A 19002-nucleotide genomic window follows, 5' to 3' on the forward strand; every position below is an offset into this window, starting at 1 on the left:
CTGTTGTTAAAGTTTGTCTCACTAGAGGGACCCAGTGCCAGTAAAGTTTTGTTTTAACTCCAGACCCAAGAACAAGAACATCACTCCACATCTTTGCAATTTCGATGACAATATACAGATAAGAACGCGAGAAATAATACTTTGAACTTTGTGTTTTAGAAAATGATGACAATGATTTGCCGAGCAGTGTGTTTTGCAAAGCAATATGCCCTACTAAGTAAACCATGAATGAAATTGGCAAAGGTATATCTGCTTCTCTGAGCGCAATGGAAATGTTTGTTAAGAAAACTTTGTATCTGAAGAGACATTAAATTGACACCAAATCATACTGTTTCATTCAAATGCACTAGGCACAGTTTAGTTGTACTAACACATGTTTCGTTTCCCTCTTCTTTTGCAGCCCTTCCCCCCACCCGTAATGAGTAAACGTCTGCCCCAGTTAGTGGTCGACTTCCTCGCTTCTTTGCGACTCCAACAGATCTTTTGCCGCAAGATAAGTCTGGCATGAAGGTGAAATGATTAAGCAACATCAGAATTTCAATTAATAATCTTTTCCTTTAGGACACCCCCTTACAGAAACCAGTCACATAATGCCTTAAAGAGCTTCTCACACCTTGTTTAGTTAATACAATACAATACAATACAATGTTTATTTATATAGCACATTTAAAACAACCGAAGTCGACCAAAGTGCTGCACAGAGTATGCAAAAAAGAACAGTCAACAGGGTTACAAACAATAAGACAATTTATAGAACAAACAATGTAAAATGGATGAGGTGAATTAAAGTACTAACTGCACTACAGGTTGGAATTTAGGACTGAAGATGTGCCCAAATATGATATGAATGATATTTACTTGGCAGAAGTTGAATCTGACTTGGTTTTTCCACCGAAAAATAGAGAGGGATGACGAACAAGCGGAGATACGGATTCTGTTGGACAATATGAAAAGGAAATTAAACAACACACAAACCAGATTTGAAACAAAGATTGTTTTCAGGGTGAGTTCTGTCCCACGACAGCATTGATGTCTCATTTTGTTGTAGGAAAAGCCCTTTAAAAGTAGATTAATGGCTAAGACTTTTATATCGCTGCTATGAACTTATTCCAAAAGTGTATTCAAGGTACAAACAGTGCAGGTACATTCAATTCTTGCTTTGTTTTTTTTTCCAACGCAGGACAGAAGACTGATGAGGATGGCGGTAAATGAGAGCAAAAAAGCAGCAATCAGCTCCAGGTGTCTCTGATAAGGCTCGCATGCCACGGGGGGGCTGCAGCAGTTAGCCGGAGGAGACCTGTACGGGCCGACGCATGGGGCTCCCAGCCCAGATGGGAGGGAACGGGGTGGGAGGGGCAGTGAGAGAGAGGGAGACACTGAGAGTGGGTGAGGCAATTGGGAGAAACAGAGTGAGACAGATAGGAGAGGGGCGAGGAAAAATGCCCCTCGTCGCCTCTCATTCTGACGCACACATGCAAGCAAAACATGCACGCGCACACGCTGATCTTCAAAGCCGACTGCTTTCACAGTGTCCCTATTAGCTAAAGATTACATCTGGGGCCCTGAACCAAATAAATAAGGTGAGAGGAGTGTCAGAGCTCAGTCTGCTCCACCTCAGGATCCTCTCAGCACTTCAGTGGTGAGCAGAAAGGAAACACACTCTAAATCAGAGGGACATTGAGAGAGTGAGAGAGCTGGACACAGCAGGGATTACACTTTTTTTCCTACTGTGGATTCCTCTCGTTTCATCAAGAACAGATTCGCTGCCCTGTTGCATTCGGGTCGTTTTGCCGTTCTTCTCCAGAACATTTTTGTTGTCTCTTGCTGTCCTTGTTTTCCCCCGTCTGACAGGGGTTCTTCAGTGGATTGTACGTGGGAGAGCAGGAGGAGGTGAAGCGGTTCCCCACAGAGGTGTTTTGAGTTATGGATGTTGACACATTCCTTCTGGACACAAGGGGAACTGGATCCAGCCTGAGCAGCACAAGCAGACGAGACCGCCACGGACGCTTCACGGGGCTTCACCTCCTGTTATCACCCTTTCTCCCGTCCAGCTCTTCAGCATGTACCTTTCTGTGAGGCTCTTCCCAGTCTTCCGAGCTCCAGGACAATGTGCAAATGGAAAGTGACTAAGGGTGCCTCAGCCTGGTTCCGTCTGTCCTGCCTTTCCCTGCCGCTGCTGCTCCTGCTCCTGTGTTCGGCTCTGCCTGTGGCCTGCCATGACTCCCACAGGGCCGTACGTGCCCCGAGGGGCGCCAACTCCTCGTCGGCTGCCGTGGTGGGGCGGCATGTGCGCAGCTACAACCACCTCACGGGGGATGTGCGCAGGAGGAAACTCTTCTCCTACCAGAAGTTCTTTCTCAGGATCGATAAGAACGGAAAAGTCAATGGCACCAAAAGCAAGGACGATCCGTACAGTAAGTAACACCCATTTTTCTCCTCTTTCCCTTCACATGTGGGTCCCATAGAAGAAATGTCAACATCCAACACATAATATAAACCTTACTTGATGTTGGTGGGCACGAGCTGCTGTGCGTTGCTAAGAGGTAGTCAGCCCTAATGTTGGTCCTTAGGTTTCAGTGCGCAGATTTATTCATAGCAGGTTTCCTGGAACCAATTTGAAAATACCAGGGGAGTACCAGGTAAAACGTTGGAAGTTACTCCCGAACATCACGCAGTACATCAGTTATCTTTATTAGTGCTCCCATAACTCCCTTGCTGCTACAATAAATGGCTTACTTTTATTAAATTAAAACATATGTCAAGTGGTTTTATACTTTTTTCTTTGTTGAAAGTGTCATCACGTTCAATCATAAATAATCTTTAAATTATCAGAAGAATTTCAACTTCATTTTACCGTTCGTGGCATGTCCAGACACCCGCCGAGGAGCTCGAAGCACCTGGCCACCACACTCTGAAAACACCCTCTGCACTTTTTCGTTAGTAGGTTGTGCGCACATTGCCACTAATAAAAAAAGCTTTGACATATGGGTCCCATGTGCGTGCTGCTTGGCTTTTTTAGACAAGGGTGTGCTGGAACCCCGCAAGACATGGCTGTGGGTATTTCAATTAGCTGAACTGCCTCTTAAATGTGTTGCACAGAAAGTTTCTTAATAAATCCAAGTCCAAGCTTGAAGAATTTTGGAAAGCTTTCAACTACCATCAAAGAGTTTGTCCAGAAAGCTGGACAGTGTTAGATGTCCAGTGTTGTAGATGTTAAACGTATACATAATTATATATTTTTTAATGCATTTTTAATCATTTATACATATATATCTATATTTTTTTATTATATATATATATATATATATATATATATATATATATATGTCATGTTTTGTACTAATCCTTATGCCAATGATTTCTGTACAAAAAATCCCGCCACTTGCTTACCACATGTGAAAACTGCACTGTCCTTGTTAGCTCCCACAATGACCCTTAGGCACGAAGCATACTGGTAATAATGTTCAGACCAGATGAGCTGGTCGGGATTCACATCTCGTTTTAGTGCCGATATATCTGAAGTGTGGATATGGCCTGGAATGTCTGCGGGAGGCATAGCAAAGGGGAACCACTTGTTGGTGAATGGATCATTTCTCCAAAACAGATTGGACCTCTGCCATACCTTTGCTTTCCCTGCACTTTTTTGCGGACGCTATAATTGAATTCGAAGGGCCTCTGGTGCCCACAAGGTAGCAGCAGTGCTCCCTGTGTCCTTCGCTTTAAAACAGCGGCACAGTGCAATGTTAGTGTGCGGCGTTTACAACAGGCGTGTTTGCTTGATTTATTCTGTAATCAGAGACCATTGTTGTTGCCACAAATGCCCGTAAAAAGGGCAGAAATGAGTGGTTTGCTATGTTATGTTTCATCATGCACTTGAAACATCAAAACATCCTCAAATGATTTTACTCCAGTTGGAGCCACTGGCATTTTAAAAGGAACCAGTCCCTTTGCGGTGTAATATTTCTCTCGAGTTAACAAAAAGAATATTCCCATGAACAGCACGGCATGTTATTGTATATAGCCTGACGTCATGTAGACAATAATCTTTGTGTTTGATGGCCCGGTGTTTAAATAGACCTGAACTTTATAAAGAGGGAAAAGGCTGTGCACAACATATCTGTGCCTGTCATATATATATATATAAATATTTGTCATATCAAATATATATTTTATACTTCCACATTCAGTGTTCATGAATAGCACACTTTGCATTCTGCTGAAATTCAGAAAGGTCAGATTTTTTTCTGCATGAGCATAACTTCAGCCATATATTTTAAAATGCATAAAGTATAAGAAATGACATATTTTGTTTACCAAACCGTGCAGTTTTAATGAGACATTAATATAGTCTATTTACCAGCAATGCACATATAAAATGTCACATCTTGATGTGAAATTTACATTTACACCACCGTAAATGCTCGCAGTAAATCAAAAGCCCGTATTTTATGAGAGGGCCAATATTTGTTTTGCATATTTGATGCGGAAAAATATTTGCAGAGAGCCTAAGTATGATAGATTGTTACATTTCCCAGATTCAAACTCCCAGTCAGAGAGTCTCTTTGTCCATGTTTGAGGTTCTCAAGTCCAGCCTTCTTTAGTTTTCAAGTCCACAAAAGACCTGTCTATGTGCACCTTGAAATCCTATCCCACCCATATTGTTTGATTTTCTTTCAGAATCCATCAGCTCAGTATCACTTTTGTCACATTGTGTCTCCCCCAAGACATTTTTGGAAACGGCACCCTGTGCTGGAACTCGGAGCTGTCCTCGGTGTATTGAGCGAGGCTAACAACAAGCTCACTGTGATGCAAAAGCTCTCACACAGACCAGCCTGAGTTTAATATTTCTTTTCCTGTTTTGTTCTTGTTTGCCCTCTCTTTCCTCTGCGCAATTGTTTTGTGTTTATCACACGGTCCTTGTGCTTAATAAAACGTCGGTATCAACACGAGTGCAAAACTTCTGGTGTTGTAGTTCAGCGGCATAGGCATGGATGGCCGGAGGAAATTGTTAATGAGGATCATTAGGCCTTGACAGCTTTGATTGAGGGGATGTGTCCGATCAGAGTTCAACTACTGGTTGAATCGCAAGGTCTAAAGTGCAGGGGTCTTTCCAATCATCGTGTCAGCTCTTGGGCAGCAGATCAAACAAGGGTCAGACCAGCGGTCATTATACGCCTCTCACTCCATTTGGGGTCAATTTAATCTAATAGGGCTCAATTAAGAATATAGATTATTGCTGGTCTAATGAGGTGTTTCCAGGCCAAACTCCATTAGCTTTGCTCAGAGTGGTACTCTTGAAGATTTTAAGACTATGTTTTTCTTCATGAGAGAACATTTATATAAATTGCTAGTTTTATTTCAGGTGTTAAGCTGCTTTGTATGCATTTGGCTGAACCTTATCAACTGTATAGTAAACAAACCTCTTACTGGATTAAAATTACTTGTTTGCTAAATGAATGTTAACGTTCCATCAGCTTCTGTCAGTTTACCTCGTATAAAAGCTGTTTTGTCGTTTTAATGAGAGAGAAAGATGAATAAGCATATTCTGTCAAGTGTTTCTCAGAAACTAGAGTGCAGGGACAGTGGGCTGCTGGGTAATGTTGCACTGCATTGTTGTTATGACTTCAGAGGGCCTCTCACTGAGGCTGGTAAACGTTAAATGCTTCATCAGGAACCGCAAGCCACGCTCACAGCAAGTCTGCTGGAACAAATTGAAAACAATCAGCTGATGCTAGTTAATAGGGCAAAAATCATAAATCTTAATATTGTAAGATTTATTAGTTTCTCTTATTAGTTTCTATTTTTAAAAAATATCTTACACTAAATGACTGAGCGATTTTATTATTATTATTTGTATTAATATTTGTTCTATATATCACCATGAGCCTCATTTATAAAACGTGACTAGAGCGTGTGTACGCTGAAATCCAAGCCAATGTTCAGATTTCTAAAAACGTGGAACATTTTTGTCATGGAAAAGTGCTTAGCACACATCAGGTTCTAAGCAGGCATACGCACTTTTCCTTGTGGCAGAGTGGGAGTACTGCATATATTTGGAAATCTAAGCAGCAACAATAATTATAATAAAACCCTGTAAGCATAATTACATAGCATTAAAGTTCAATTTTTTAGTATGCATACCTTGGTTACACACGTGTAAATTATTTGGGCAAATCTATAGGCTATAAAATGGCCTATAACGCAGAAATAGATTTCACATCTGGAAGAGAGGCGTACGCACGTTGTTCACGTTTGGGTTTTTTGTGCATACGTTCATTTTCTCGGAATCATACGTACACACATTGCATCTTGCAAATCCAAACAACAAAAAACTAATTTACCCACTTTGGTACTGAACCTTCTTCTTGAGCATCAGGTGAGGTTTGTTCAGCATCATTCTGTCACCATGATCAGAAGTGAAGTATCCTCATGTAACAGAGGCCAGCTTGTCTCAAGACACGAACTAGCGACTGACGCTAAAGATTGTGGTCTTTAGTGTCCTTGCTAGCGCACCTGCTTCCCATGACTCTGGTTTGAATCCTGCTCAGAGTGGGTGCGAGTAGGACCAGTTACATTGGTGCTGTGACCCAGATGGGAGTGAGGTTTAGGGGTGTAACGGAGACCAGCTAATAATGAGCTGTGCAGGTAAAACTTAATTCCTCTGGCCTCAAGAGGTCTTACTGACGCTAGAGGCTGTGGTTTTAGCGTCCTTGTTAGCATGACCACATCCCACGCCAGTGGTGCTGGTCAAATCCCGCTCTGAGCGGATGTAGGAAGTAGGACCTGTTACACTCACTTAGTAGGACCAGTTGTTATTACTGATTGTTCATATACTAATTTAAAAGCCTTTTGTTCTGCCATTTCATTCATGCACACAATGGAAATGACTGATTTGGTCATAGTGCTCAACCACTTCAAAACATTTCGACTTATTTTTTATTTTGATTAATTGCGCAGCCTTGCTAATTAGTGATAATTTTCATATAAGATTTATCATCTATATGACTGCATGTTCATCATCTGTATATTCAGTCAGCTCTTGCTTTATAGTTCAAATGTAGCTTTCTGAAAATGACTCACTGATGTAAATGAACATATACAATGTGTGAATTTAAATGACATGTTGCCAGCCCTGACCACATGGATGGCACTCTTCAGAAGTGTGTGTGTGTGTGTGTGCTCTCTGTGGTTACGGTACCCGTTTATAGCTCCCATGGGAAATCCCAACCACACAAGTAATAAAAGTGACTTATGAGGATTGAGCTGATGTGCAAAAGGTTAGTGTTAGTGTTTCATTCTCTTTGACCTAGACATCCTCATATACTTTCTCCTTTCTGATTCATAAATAACAGAGGCTTGTTTTTACAAGACATCTCTACAAGACCCACAGCCTTCAAAAAATCCAACATTTTGATAGCTTTGATATGTTAACTTGTAAGTTGTCTATTGTTTCATTATGTTACTGTATACTACTGAAGTTTGGGCTCAGCAAGATATTGAGAAAAAAGGAAATATTAAGCAACACAACTGATTATTATCAGCATTGATAATAATAAGAAATATTTCTTGAGCACCAAATCAGCATATTAAAATGTTTTCTGAAGGATCATGTGACACTGATACTGAAGTAATGATGCTGTAAATTCAGCTTTGCCATCACAGGAATAAATAAATAAATACTGTACATTTTAAGATATATTAAAATAGAAAACAATTTTTAAATTGTAATAATATTTTTACATTATCACTATTTTTACTGTATTTAATGATATTGAAAATGTATGTGCCATAATTTGCATTTTATAGTTTTACTGTGTAAATTTAGATAAAAGTAAATGTTTTCAAAATGCCATAAAAGTACATTTAAGTCCATTAAACCCACATCACGTGTGTAAATTCTGCAGTAACATCTTCATCTAGTTAATGCATCCATTTTTCCCTGCTGAAAGTTCAACCTGGAGGAGTGGAAGACCAGATGTATGCCTAACCTCTGACCCCATTACCTAAAGCAGAGCACCATTTGTGCCATGGGGTGTGCTGGGGAGAAACACCACTGTCTCCTTTCTGCTATGGTCTGTCTGATTGCCAACAGACAGTGACCAAAAGCACACTTGCCCACAGAACAATGGGATGATGATTGTTTACTTTCAGGAATCAGTCAATATATAATACTACTGATCATTGAGCAATTTATGGTGTAAGACTGAGATGTAACAAGTTTTAAGCCAGGTACAGGGAGTCTTGATAACTGATATATCTACTGTACAAATACCCATTGTTCTCTTTATATTTATCAAGCCTGAGGGAACAGGAAATGTCTTTCAGTGTCCTATAAATCTGTTAAGTGTTTGACATTCTACAATACTGGACAAATGTATAGCTGAGAGCAGGGTGAAGCTTTCCTCAAACAGATCTCACAAGCTCCAAGGGGAATTCCTAAGCGATGTGTGCTTGAACAGATGGCGGCGGTTGGGGCATCAAAGCACTGAAGTGAGACCAGGGACAGTGTGAGCAGAGATGCATCTGGCCAGTCAAAGACGTGAGCAGGAAGTTTGAGTGGTCTTGCTTTGGTCCTCATTAAGATGGGTGTCTGCTCTGACATCTAGAAAGAGGTTGGAATCTTGGAGACGTCCTTCTGTGGCGGTAAACAGTGTTTGGTTATCTTGTGCAACGTGTGTTTGAGGATGGTGCATGCATGGTTTCATGTGCTTGTGAGCGCGCAAAGTGTTTCAGTGGTTTCATTGGCCTGGCAATGCAAACATTAAGCAAATCTGTCTGTCATTAAAAATTAGTTGAGCAGTTTACAGGGTGGTTAACAAATGCTCTCCTTACCACTTCATTATAATGATAATGAAAGTGAATGAGGCAAAAGTGACTAAAATGATTGGATTCAAAATAAATATTTATTTGATTATTTATGATTTTAGGACTTCTATGCTTTTTTAAGTATCAGTTAATCCAGTTCATTCAGACAGGTTAAGTACAGAATTTTCATTTTTGTAAAAAAAAAAAAAAAAAGAATTGTTAGTTTAACTTAAAAAAGTTACCTTGTTGCCTTAAGATTTTGAAATTAAAAATTCGAGTAAATACAATGAAGGCGATTGGTTTAATAAACAGAAACTCAAAATATTATGTTATCTGAACCACATTAATTATTGAAGTTGATTTGACTAAAGAAAAAATTGAACAAATCATGAAAATAATGTTCTATATATAATTCAACTACATATATAATTTCTCTCAGTTTGTATAATCCCAGTCCTCTCTTAAATAAATCTCATAACAACCCATTATATAGGAGCTATATATATACTGAGTATATAGAGCTTATGCAACTGGAAGAAAGAAAAGAAGGATTGTACTCTTTTTTTTGAAATACTCTTATTTATGTGCTGTTTCAATGAGTCACATTTTAGCAGATTTATAGCAGGAGAACAGCACTACTGTTTTCACTACTGTCCGAGGACCCATTACGTAACATAAAATAGAGCTATTGTGTATTAAGCTCAGACCAAGACATGCACATTCAAACCTTATGCCCCTGGGAGAAGTAATGTTATCATGTAGTCAAATACACATCATCTGTAGGGCAAGTCACTGGCCCTAAATCATGTGTTCATTTTATGTTTTTCTTTAGGCCAAGCGCACACTACAAGACTGAAGGCTGCCTGTGCACATTTAAAGATTCACAGGTTCTTCTGCGCATGGTCACATGCAGACTTTCAATTACAATTCTAAAGCAAAATACAACTTGTGACTTCTGCTTCACACTCTCACCTCCCTGTTGCTTTAGTCTTGTAGTGTGTGCTTGGATTAGGAGGCTGGTCATTATTTTTTGGCACAAGATATGGATCTAGAGCCCTAAAGACATTTAGAGGCAGATGTGCAATTGAGCTGTGTGCTATGAGCTCTCAGAAGATGAGAGGGAGAATGGATTGCATAACTGTCTTTACCAGTGAGTTTGCATTACTCTTTATTAGCAAGTTTCAGTAGGAAAATGAGCAATGAAAGCCTGTTTAAAAATGAAAAATCATTTGTTATTCTGAGTCTGTCTGCAGAGTCCACATATGCTTTCTGTAAACCATCTTGTGAACTGAGACAAAATTCAAAACTAAATCCAAAGTTCATTTTTGTTTTTAACATGACGAAAACATCAGGTTATCGTCATCCGATCTGATTTGTGGCTATTAGCATGAAAAACGTTGCATTTCTGCATTCAATCCAGTGAACTCTGCTTATGAACAAAGAGCAGACTTGATAAAATCCAGCACAGTCTTTTGGCAATTCGTAATTATTTTGTGAATTGGTGGCTAATTCGTTTTAATTTGTACGATCTCATTCGTACATTTGCATACAATCTGCTTATGGCCCAGGTATGTTTTGGGGGTGGGGATAGGAGTTGACTTTCATGCTTCCTTTTTTTTTTGTACGATTCACACTATACAAATTCATATGAAATTGTCACCTGGTAACGTAGTTGCATTTTCCCGTAAGATCAGGTTGTAAAATCTTCAAAAGGGCTCCATACAAACACGTTCGCAGTCCTTCCAGCCTAAGTTCATCCAAAGTCACTCTATTTCAGCAGAACCAGGAGATTGGGATAATGAGACCGGCCCCCCAGACCAGTCCACTGATCTCCCCGAGCCCAGGAGCCAGGGGCCCGCAGAGCCCAGATCAAAGGTGCAAGTCACTGTCATAAGAAGCCAATGACGGGTCAGCTGCAAAGATGCCTTTTAATGGGGACCCTTTTTCCTTTATGGTCCTGTAGACGGGGGGGTTAATTGAAAAGACGTGTGTGTCAGAGGCGTGGCAGTCCAAGGTTCCCAGGACAATTAAGCACCCTGGTGTAATATATGGCTTGACTTATACGGACTTTGCACCGATGTGGAGAGCTGACATGCATTTGAGGGTTCTCAAGTGCAAGTAATATTATTATTTTGATGTCTGGAAACGATCCAATCTGAACGCTGCTAGGGAAAGGTCCGTCTACCTGATAAAAATTGTTGTTTTCAAACATGTTTGAAGTGGATGGGGGTCTCTTTCACTCTCTCGCTGGCTTAGGTAGTGATGCAGGTTGCACGAGGCTACAAATATGAGGCTGCGGGGTTTTTGTAATTACCACAAGATGCGATAACCTGAGTTCTGTCACCCTGCCAAGAAAACACTGAATGCTGTTGAGCTGGAAGGGGGGTGGCCACCTACAGAGCCTGGGGCAGAAGCCAATTCTACTGAGGGAAGATCACGCTAGGTTACGGGTGGGACTCTCTGGACCACCGTTGGGCCATGGGCAGTGTAATGTCACAGACACATGGCCGGGTATGAGGTGGGGCCGGGCTTGTTAAAATGCAGAGGCTTTTAAGTCTTTGTAATCTGAGCCCTAACGGGGAGTAAAACAAGAATACTTGGAGGATTAGTTTGCACCGCAAAAGAAAATTCTCTCGCATTTTTTTAAGAGAATGTCTTGGCTAGTGCTTTGAATAATGCAGGCGGTGAAATTGTGTTTGTCAGAATACCAGAGCGCCATGATATAGATGTAACAAAACATTGGGTCTGCCAGGAAAACTGTTTAATAGTAATCACGCTGTTATGAGTCAAGGCATTTCTGTCTGTAGAGCAGCAGTTCTCAAACTGTGCCGCGTGATGGATTCCAAGCGGCTGGCGAGTTCACTGGCAGGAATAAAAAATAAATAAAATTTAAAAAATAATAAATGAATACATAATAATGGTTGGCAAGTTGACTGGTTGATAATAAAATAATAAATAAATAAAATATTAATAAAACTTGACAAAAAAAAAAACACCAAAATTGATTTAAAATTAATTATATTTTTAAAAAAAATACAGTGTTTTAAATATAATTTAAATATAAATTCATGATAAAGCGCTTCTGCTACTTTGATCATGTAACTGATATTAGTTATAGGCTATTTTAAACTAAGGACAATTTGTGTGCCATTTAAAACTGTTGGTAATTGTTTTTAAGTAGTTGAAAATTTCCCTCAGACTTGGGGTGTTAGGTGGTCCACCATCTGATTAAGTTTGCTGTAGAGGTTTTCTGAGTTTTAACTCTAACATGACTGTGCAGACACACTTTAATGAGCCAAATAAAACTGTAACAAACTTGTTGCACGCACAGCTGTTGTTCTTGGTAATGTCTTAAAAATGTTGATTAGATAATATGTGCTTGCGAGCTTACTGCACTTCAGACACTGGCCTTAAAACTTCTCTGTACTTTTAGGTCAGATCTCACATTAAATAACTGGAATTTTGGTAGAAATCTGAAATGAAAGAGGGGCAGATCTTAAATGTTTATGATGTGAAAGAAGAAAGCATGCAGTGAGACCTGTTGCTTAGATGCCTCAGAGATGTTTTGATTTTGTAAATCCAGCCCTTTGTTGCAGACCTGCATTTCAGCTTTAATGCAGACAGGGGAAACACTCTTGGGACTCGTGAGGCGGACGTAAAAAAAAAAAAAAAAAAATAGCAGCATGTTTTGGTTTGACAAACCACATCAAATAGACGAAAGCAAACAGGTGCTTACTGCCAGAAGATTCTGGATTTATTTTGACATTGTACGCTTTAAAGCACAGCCATCAAATTTACTGTAGACATGACATGTTGTTTTGCACACATGACATCACTCACATAGCGATGTCTGTGTCTGCATGTGTACACACAAATGCATGTGTCTGTATAATAGATGTTCTTTATATATTAGGGATTTCTTGTCAAAATGTAATTGCGCTTGTGTCATTTTGGGCAGCCGTTCCATTGCTTTTGTCTGCTCTATTGGTCTTTGATCATGGATTATTCCCCCTTAATCCTACCAAGTCTGTGATCCCATCTCTGAGCCCCCTCCTTTTATTCTGTGGCTCTTGTTCATGAACCTGAGGCGAGGGAGGAGAGCTGATGGGAGACGAGGTCTCCTTACATCTTCTCTTGGTGACTGCAACCTGAGCCCATGTGGAAGAACTGCCTTCAGATCCACTTAATCCTCCTGTTGTAGAAGCGCTTGCGTCCCTGATCCACAGGTGTGGATTCAGTCCTTCTGCGTCACAAAACTCTGATGTCAATGTTAGGCATTTACAGACCATCTAAGAAAGTAGATATGCAATATATTGACTTTTTGTTGCACTAGGCCATCTGACTGACATATAAAGCGACCAACCACTGTTTTTTGCAGGTTTAGGTCAGTGTTGTTATTGTTAAATAAAACCTAAATTAAAACTATTAACAATTGTTTTGTTAACTGAAATAAAGCTGAAATAAAATATAAATATTAGATCAAAAGCTTAAAAAGCTAAGAAATTGAAAACTAAAAGAAAAATAAATTAAAGCTATATATCAGTGGCATGCACACTCAGTTACAAAATAACTGTAAAAAAAACTACTCGGATTTACACGGTAAAATACCATTTTCAATTGAAACAGTAATATACGGTAAAAACAATGCATTCTGGGTAATATTATTTGTCATTTTCCAGAAAGTAACCTATAGGCTACTTTCTCGAAAATGACAAATTCACCCACAATGCATTGTTTTTACTGTATATTACAATGAATTATGTATATTACAATGCATTCTGGGTAATGTTATTTGTCATTTTCGAGAAAGTAGTGTTTAGGCCTCTTTTCTTAAAATTACAAATATTACCCAGAATGCATTGTTTTATGGTATATTACTGTTTCAATTTTTGTATATTACTGTTTCATTTTACTGTGTAAATGTTTCGGGTTATTTTAGTTATTTTTTAAGAGTATGTTCTGAAATAAGGAGGCAAAGGTCCTCAGTTTTTTAAATGTTTTTATAAATCAAATGTAAATTCATGTCCTAGTTACACAAGGGGGGGAAAAGGAGAAAAAAATAAACCAAATACAATTCTATTTTGTATTTTTACATTAACAATGCAGTTAAGGTTCTATTTAAACCAAGTATAAATCTCATCAAGTTAGTGATTTAATTTTTTTTACATTTATTCCAAAATAATAACTAAAGGCAGTAACAGTTTAAACAGTATGAACTGATATTCAGCTGTCCTTTTCAACTGTCATCAGTCAAAAAAACTGTCACAGACACAAAGATGAGCCTTTAATTTCACCAAGCCAATTACTCACTAAAATACCCTCAGTCATCAGGCCATTTCAAATTTGATTTTGACATGACATAAAGCGGGTGATATCTAAGTGCCTGAGCTGTTTGTTTACTTACTTTTTTTAATTAGTCTTCCCATGAACGCCATCATTTTGTTCATTCAGACTGATTCGTGAAAGCACAAAAACAAGAGGCGAGATTTATCGTGTGAACCAATCATAGCCAATCATAACCAATCACATTCAATCATAGCACGATGGAGGCATTGCCTCCAGTCACATGACTTTCCCCCATTCATTCTCAGTTACCCCCCACCAAACCCACCGCATGCTTTAGGGGGTCTATTAAAAGTCAGTGGAGACTAAACCAGTGTTAGTTGTAAATATTTTAAGGAACACTTAATACTAGCAAATAACATCCAATAAAGGTTGGATTTTATGCACTTAATGACATTTTCTGATTTTCCATGACCTAATCTAAAGTGAGAACTATTTATGGTTATTAAGTTGTTAACAAAGCATTAACTAACTCTTTATATATGAGCTAAGTAACAATAATAATTTTGTTAATTACACTGACAATGAATGATGAACTCACTATTTGTATATAGCCCATTAATATATTAACAATAGAGACTACAATATATAAACTATGCATTAACTATAAACTAATAGTTTGCAAATGATTTGTAAATACTTTATTACTGTATACTTGTTATCATATGTTTTACATTACTAGAATAAATATATTTATTCTCTGGTTTTATGCTTATTACTTATTTACTTGCTTGTGAGGCTTGGTTTTATGGTTTTGATGTCTTGTTGAATAGTTGCAGATAAAAGCCCTGAGCTCACTCACTTTGTAAGCAGCGAGGTAAACTGAACTGCTCGTGTTCGTCAAAGGCCAGAAGCTACAGGCAAAAGCTCTTTTAACCCCATACACAAACAACATAGGATCATATAGCCCTGTTTGCTACTAGGACATGCTTTAGTCTGGGACTAATCCCATCTAAAGCGTGATGGCTTTATGGGTTTACATAATTGCCTTTTAAAAAGAAAAGCCGTAATGGTTACCACAACTTGAATCACTAATGGCTGCCAGTATGCCTTTCAGCTCTGAAAACAATAACAACAAAGACAGCAAAATATGACTTTTCAGCTTATAAATGAGTACTTTTGAAGATAAGTACTCCTTTTTGCCTGGGAAGATGGAGAATGTCTGATTCTAGCACTGGGGTTAGGTTCGGGGAGGTCATTTTTGTAATTCCTTTATCTATTTACAGGTTGATATTTCTTACCTGTTCTATCAAAGCACAAATGTGCCTTTCTATGTTATTATGCAATTACATGTTTCATATAATACGAGCAGTATTCGCATAATTTCAAAACTCTAAAAACTGCAATGCTTTTATGTGGACATTATGTTAATGATATGTTTACGTTTGTTTTGTAGGTACACTCGAAATCAAGTCTGTGGATGTGGGCATCGTTGCCATCAAGGGGATTCAAAGCAATTACTACCTTGCAATTAACAAGAAAGGGGTGGTCTACGGGGCGGTGAGCATCATTTTCTCTTCATTTCTCTTTTAATTATGGTTAATGACTGGACTCTCTAACAAATAATGATAACGTCTCACGATCCCGTCCAAACCGAAGTCGTCTTTCTTATCGGGAATTTTTAAACAACATTCAGAATTTCTAAACTATTTATAGAAATTCAGCTCTTTACAAGCTTCCAGAAAGATCCGTCAGCCCTCGGGTCCCTCTCAGAGGCTTTGATGTCAGAGAGCCTGCTCTATTTCTCATGTCTTAAGGCACTTAAAAAGCCCGGGGTTGTTTTAAAGGACAGTTCCACTCCATTGCCTGTAAATAATCCCCCAGCAAAAGTCGGCTTGAGCAAAAGAGTTCTGTTATCTTTGAAAAAGTAAGCTGAGAAGGCCCTCTTCCTTACACTGTAGTCTCTCCTCCAATACTGCTCCATGCATGCGTTCTCCTCCATTCACAATCCAGCCATACAATCCCCTGCTCCTTCTTTGTTCTGAGTTCTCTCCAGCCCCATCACCTTTCATTCATCCGCTCTCGTCAATGGCAAATGTTACCTGAAACAGGCAAAAATAGTGCCATAGTTTTCCCAAAAGTGAAATCAACTGAGAGGAAGGGGAAAGTCCTAAAATGTAATCGCCTACGCCTTAGGTCTGTTGTCCTCGCTGCAGAAATATCAATCAATACAGTGATGTGTGCTACCATTTATTCTATTTATGATCCGAAAAAGAATAAAATGTGGAATGAAAATAATCCTCATGATGATGCAACCATGAATAAAGGTGAAATTGGTTGCATTCTGAAACAAATAATACAATTAGTTTAAAAAAATGTATTATAGATCACCCAAAAATGAAAATTCAGTCATTTTTTACTCACCATCATGTCTTTCCATACCCGTAAGACCTTCGTTCATCTTCAGAACACAAATTAAGATATTTAAAAAAAAAAATAAAAAATCCCAGTGATGCCTGCATTGCCAGAAAGCTACTAAAGATGTATTTAAATCAGTTCATGTGACTACAGTGGTTCAACCTTAATGTTATGAAGCGACGAGAATACTTTTTGCGCGCCAAAAAAACAAAATAACGACTTTATTCAACAATATCTAGTGATTGGCGATTTCAAAACACTGCTTCATGAAGCTTTACGAATTCAAATCAGTGGTTTGGAGTGCCGAAATCACGTGATTTCAGTAAACGAGGCTTCGTTACGTCATAAGTGTTTCAAAATTTCAATAGTTCACATGACTTTGGCAGTTTGATACACGCTCTGAACTGCTGATTCGAAACAAAAGATTGCCTTCGAATATTGATAAATATTGATGATGATGTTAAGATGAGCGAAGGTCAAAACGATGGCTGAAAGTTTATCTTAACATTCTTGATCATCATATGTAAGGATTATATATATATATATTCATTTTATTAAGTGCATTTTTTCTGACAGTGGTGACATTCCATTCAGATTTTAAATAAATCAACAAACTGACAAATAGACAATATCTAGAACTCACACATCTTCTTCTTTCAGAGGGATTTCGGCATCGACTGCAAGCTGATAGAGCGGATAGAGGAGAACAGGTACAACACGTACGCCTCGGCAGAGTGGAGGAACAAGATGAAGCCCATGTTCGTGGGCTTGAGCGCCAACGGGAAGCCGATGAGAGCCAAAAAGACCCGGAGAAAAAACACAGCCACACACTTTCTCCCCATTCCTATCGTGTAGCTACAACCCCCACTAAAGGGAACATTTAACTGCACTGAGGAAAGACTTGGACTTTTTCGACAGTATAAAAGGGAACCGTTTGGAGAAGAAGGCACTATGTAAAGGAACTAAGAGAACTCCTTTTCACTGAGTCAGACTGTTATCACATTTTTTTTCTTTAAGTTATTGGCACCAGGGAAAATATGGGACATTTTTTATGCCAAACCCTTTTCTAGCGAAGGAAAGGTTGGACCGAAACCGACGGAGAGGAATCGAACATTTGCAACCTCCCAGAATGAACTGAAGAGACCTTTCACAGAGTGTATTGCTTGTGTGTATTTGTGTGTGTGACCTTTGGATGCAGTTATTTATGCTGTACTAACTCATACGAAACACTCTAACAGACTCTCAAACTCTGTGACTCAGTGGACTGAAAGTTATGCAAACACTTACTGGAAGCACTTGCTCAAGGTGCAAGACTGAGAGGCCGAGACGGAGACCCCGCATCCTACCATCCGAATTTAGTCAAGCTAGCACCATAGCGTAAAGAACTCTAATATTATTAACATGCAAAAGCCACTGTATTTGATATCTCCATTCTTTACCTGACAGCTTTGGAATAAATTATTTATTTTATGTAATATTTAAAGAAAAACAAAGACAAAAAAATAATGGAATGGACATTTTTTATCATTTATGCTCCTCTTTTAAAAAGCTATTCTATCGGTTACACATGAATAAATAAATATATTTCTCTTTACCTAGCAGATGTTGCATTCATAATGCTTAGAAAAGCTTATTTTCTTCTTTTATTCACTTCTCAGATGATAAATACAGCTGTAAAACAAAATGAATTTGCTGCATTTTTTTTTTTTTTTTTTTTTTTTTAAGAGAAGGGCTGATACAGTTGATACATTTTTTTTCACCTTTAAAAACTATTGGCCTCAGTGATTTTCTTAGTCCCATGATTGAAACCACACCCCATTGTTTCCAAAAAACAAACAAAAAATCCCAGTTATAATTATGAGCTCATCTCCAAAAGCATTCAAGAATTCAAAAAATATACACTGCCACAAATACTGTCCAAGTATCAGTCATGGAAGGGACTTTGAGATTCTTTTAAAGCTGAGTTCACTTGTGCCCAAACAGTTTGAATTGAAAACATTCATACTTGTTTATATATTTCAGCTGTTATCGCAAACCACATACAGTATAAATCAATATCCACCCTCAATGCCCTTTTGCCTCATTTTCAACTTTAAGTAGAACTTTCAGTCATCAAACTGTGCTTTACTAGCCAGCACTTCAAAAGAGTCAATGTGAAGGGCATGTGGTGTGTATGTAAATATTGGCAGTAGTTTATGGGCTGATTCTGATTATCTCTACCGAAGGCCTACCGCTTTCTCTCCCTCTAAAACCTTCGGAGCAGTTCCAGCAATTAGCAAGTTAAAACTGAGAAGTTGCTTTTGAATCTCACCTTTTTTCATCCCCTCTTGCGTTTCTTCGTTCACATTGGAACGGTGACGTCGACTCGTGGACTTTCCCAGGCAGTTCCTATCATTTGAAGTCAGAGTATTGATGTATTTGTTTAGAACCTCTTTTGGGTGGTTCGTAAACATCTTTTCATGTACAATTACATCAAAATAGATTCAAGACTAAGGC

The 19002-nt window shown here is 38.7% G+C and overlaps 1 protein-coding gene across 1 annotated transcript; it reads left to right on the top strand.

The window, feature by feature from the left end:
* Window positions 1–1386: 1386 nt before the first annotated feature.
* On the top strand, window positions 1387–18059 carry fgf10a (fibroblast growth factor 10a). The gene is made up of 3 exons (XM_067376144.1): window positions 1387–2414; window positions 15545–15648; window positions 17167–18059. The coding sequence occupies exons 1-3, from the start codon at window positions 2108–2110 to the stop codon at window positions 17359–17361; spliced, it is 606 nt and encodes a 201-aa protein (XP_067232245.1). The 5' UTR covers window positions 1387–2107; the 3' UTR covers window positions 17362–18059.
* The last annotated feature ends 943 nt before the right edge of the window (window positions 18060–19002 follow it).

This window comes from Chanodichthys erythropterus, chromosome 22, assembly GCF_024489055.1.
Source record: "Chanodichthys erythropterus isolate Z2021 chromosome 22, ASM2448905v1, whole genome shotgun sequence".
In the NCBI taxonomy this organism is placed as follows: Eukaryota; Metazoa; Chordata; class Actinopteri; order Cypriniformes; family Xenocyprididae; genus Chanodichthys; species Chanodichthys erythropterus.

What these genes read in the sequence shown, in the direction of transcription:
- fgf10a (XM_067376144.1), top strand. Translation starts at nt 2,108, where the DNA reads ATGTGCAAATGGAAAGTGACTAAGGGTGCCTCAGCCTGGTTCCGTCTG. An exon ending in AAGCAAGGACGATCCGTACA is followed by an intron (nt 2,415 to 15,544) that starts GTAAGTAACACC and finishes TTTGTTTTGTAG; the next exon opens with GTACACTCGAAATCAAGTCT. An exon ending in AAGGGGTGGTCTACGGGGCG is followed by an intron (nt 15,649 to 17,166) that starts GTGAGCATCATT and finishes TTCTTCTTTCAG; the next exon opens with AGGGATTTCGGCATCGACTG.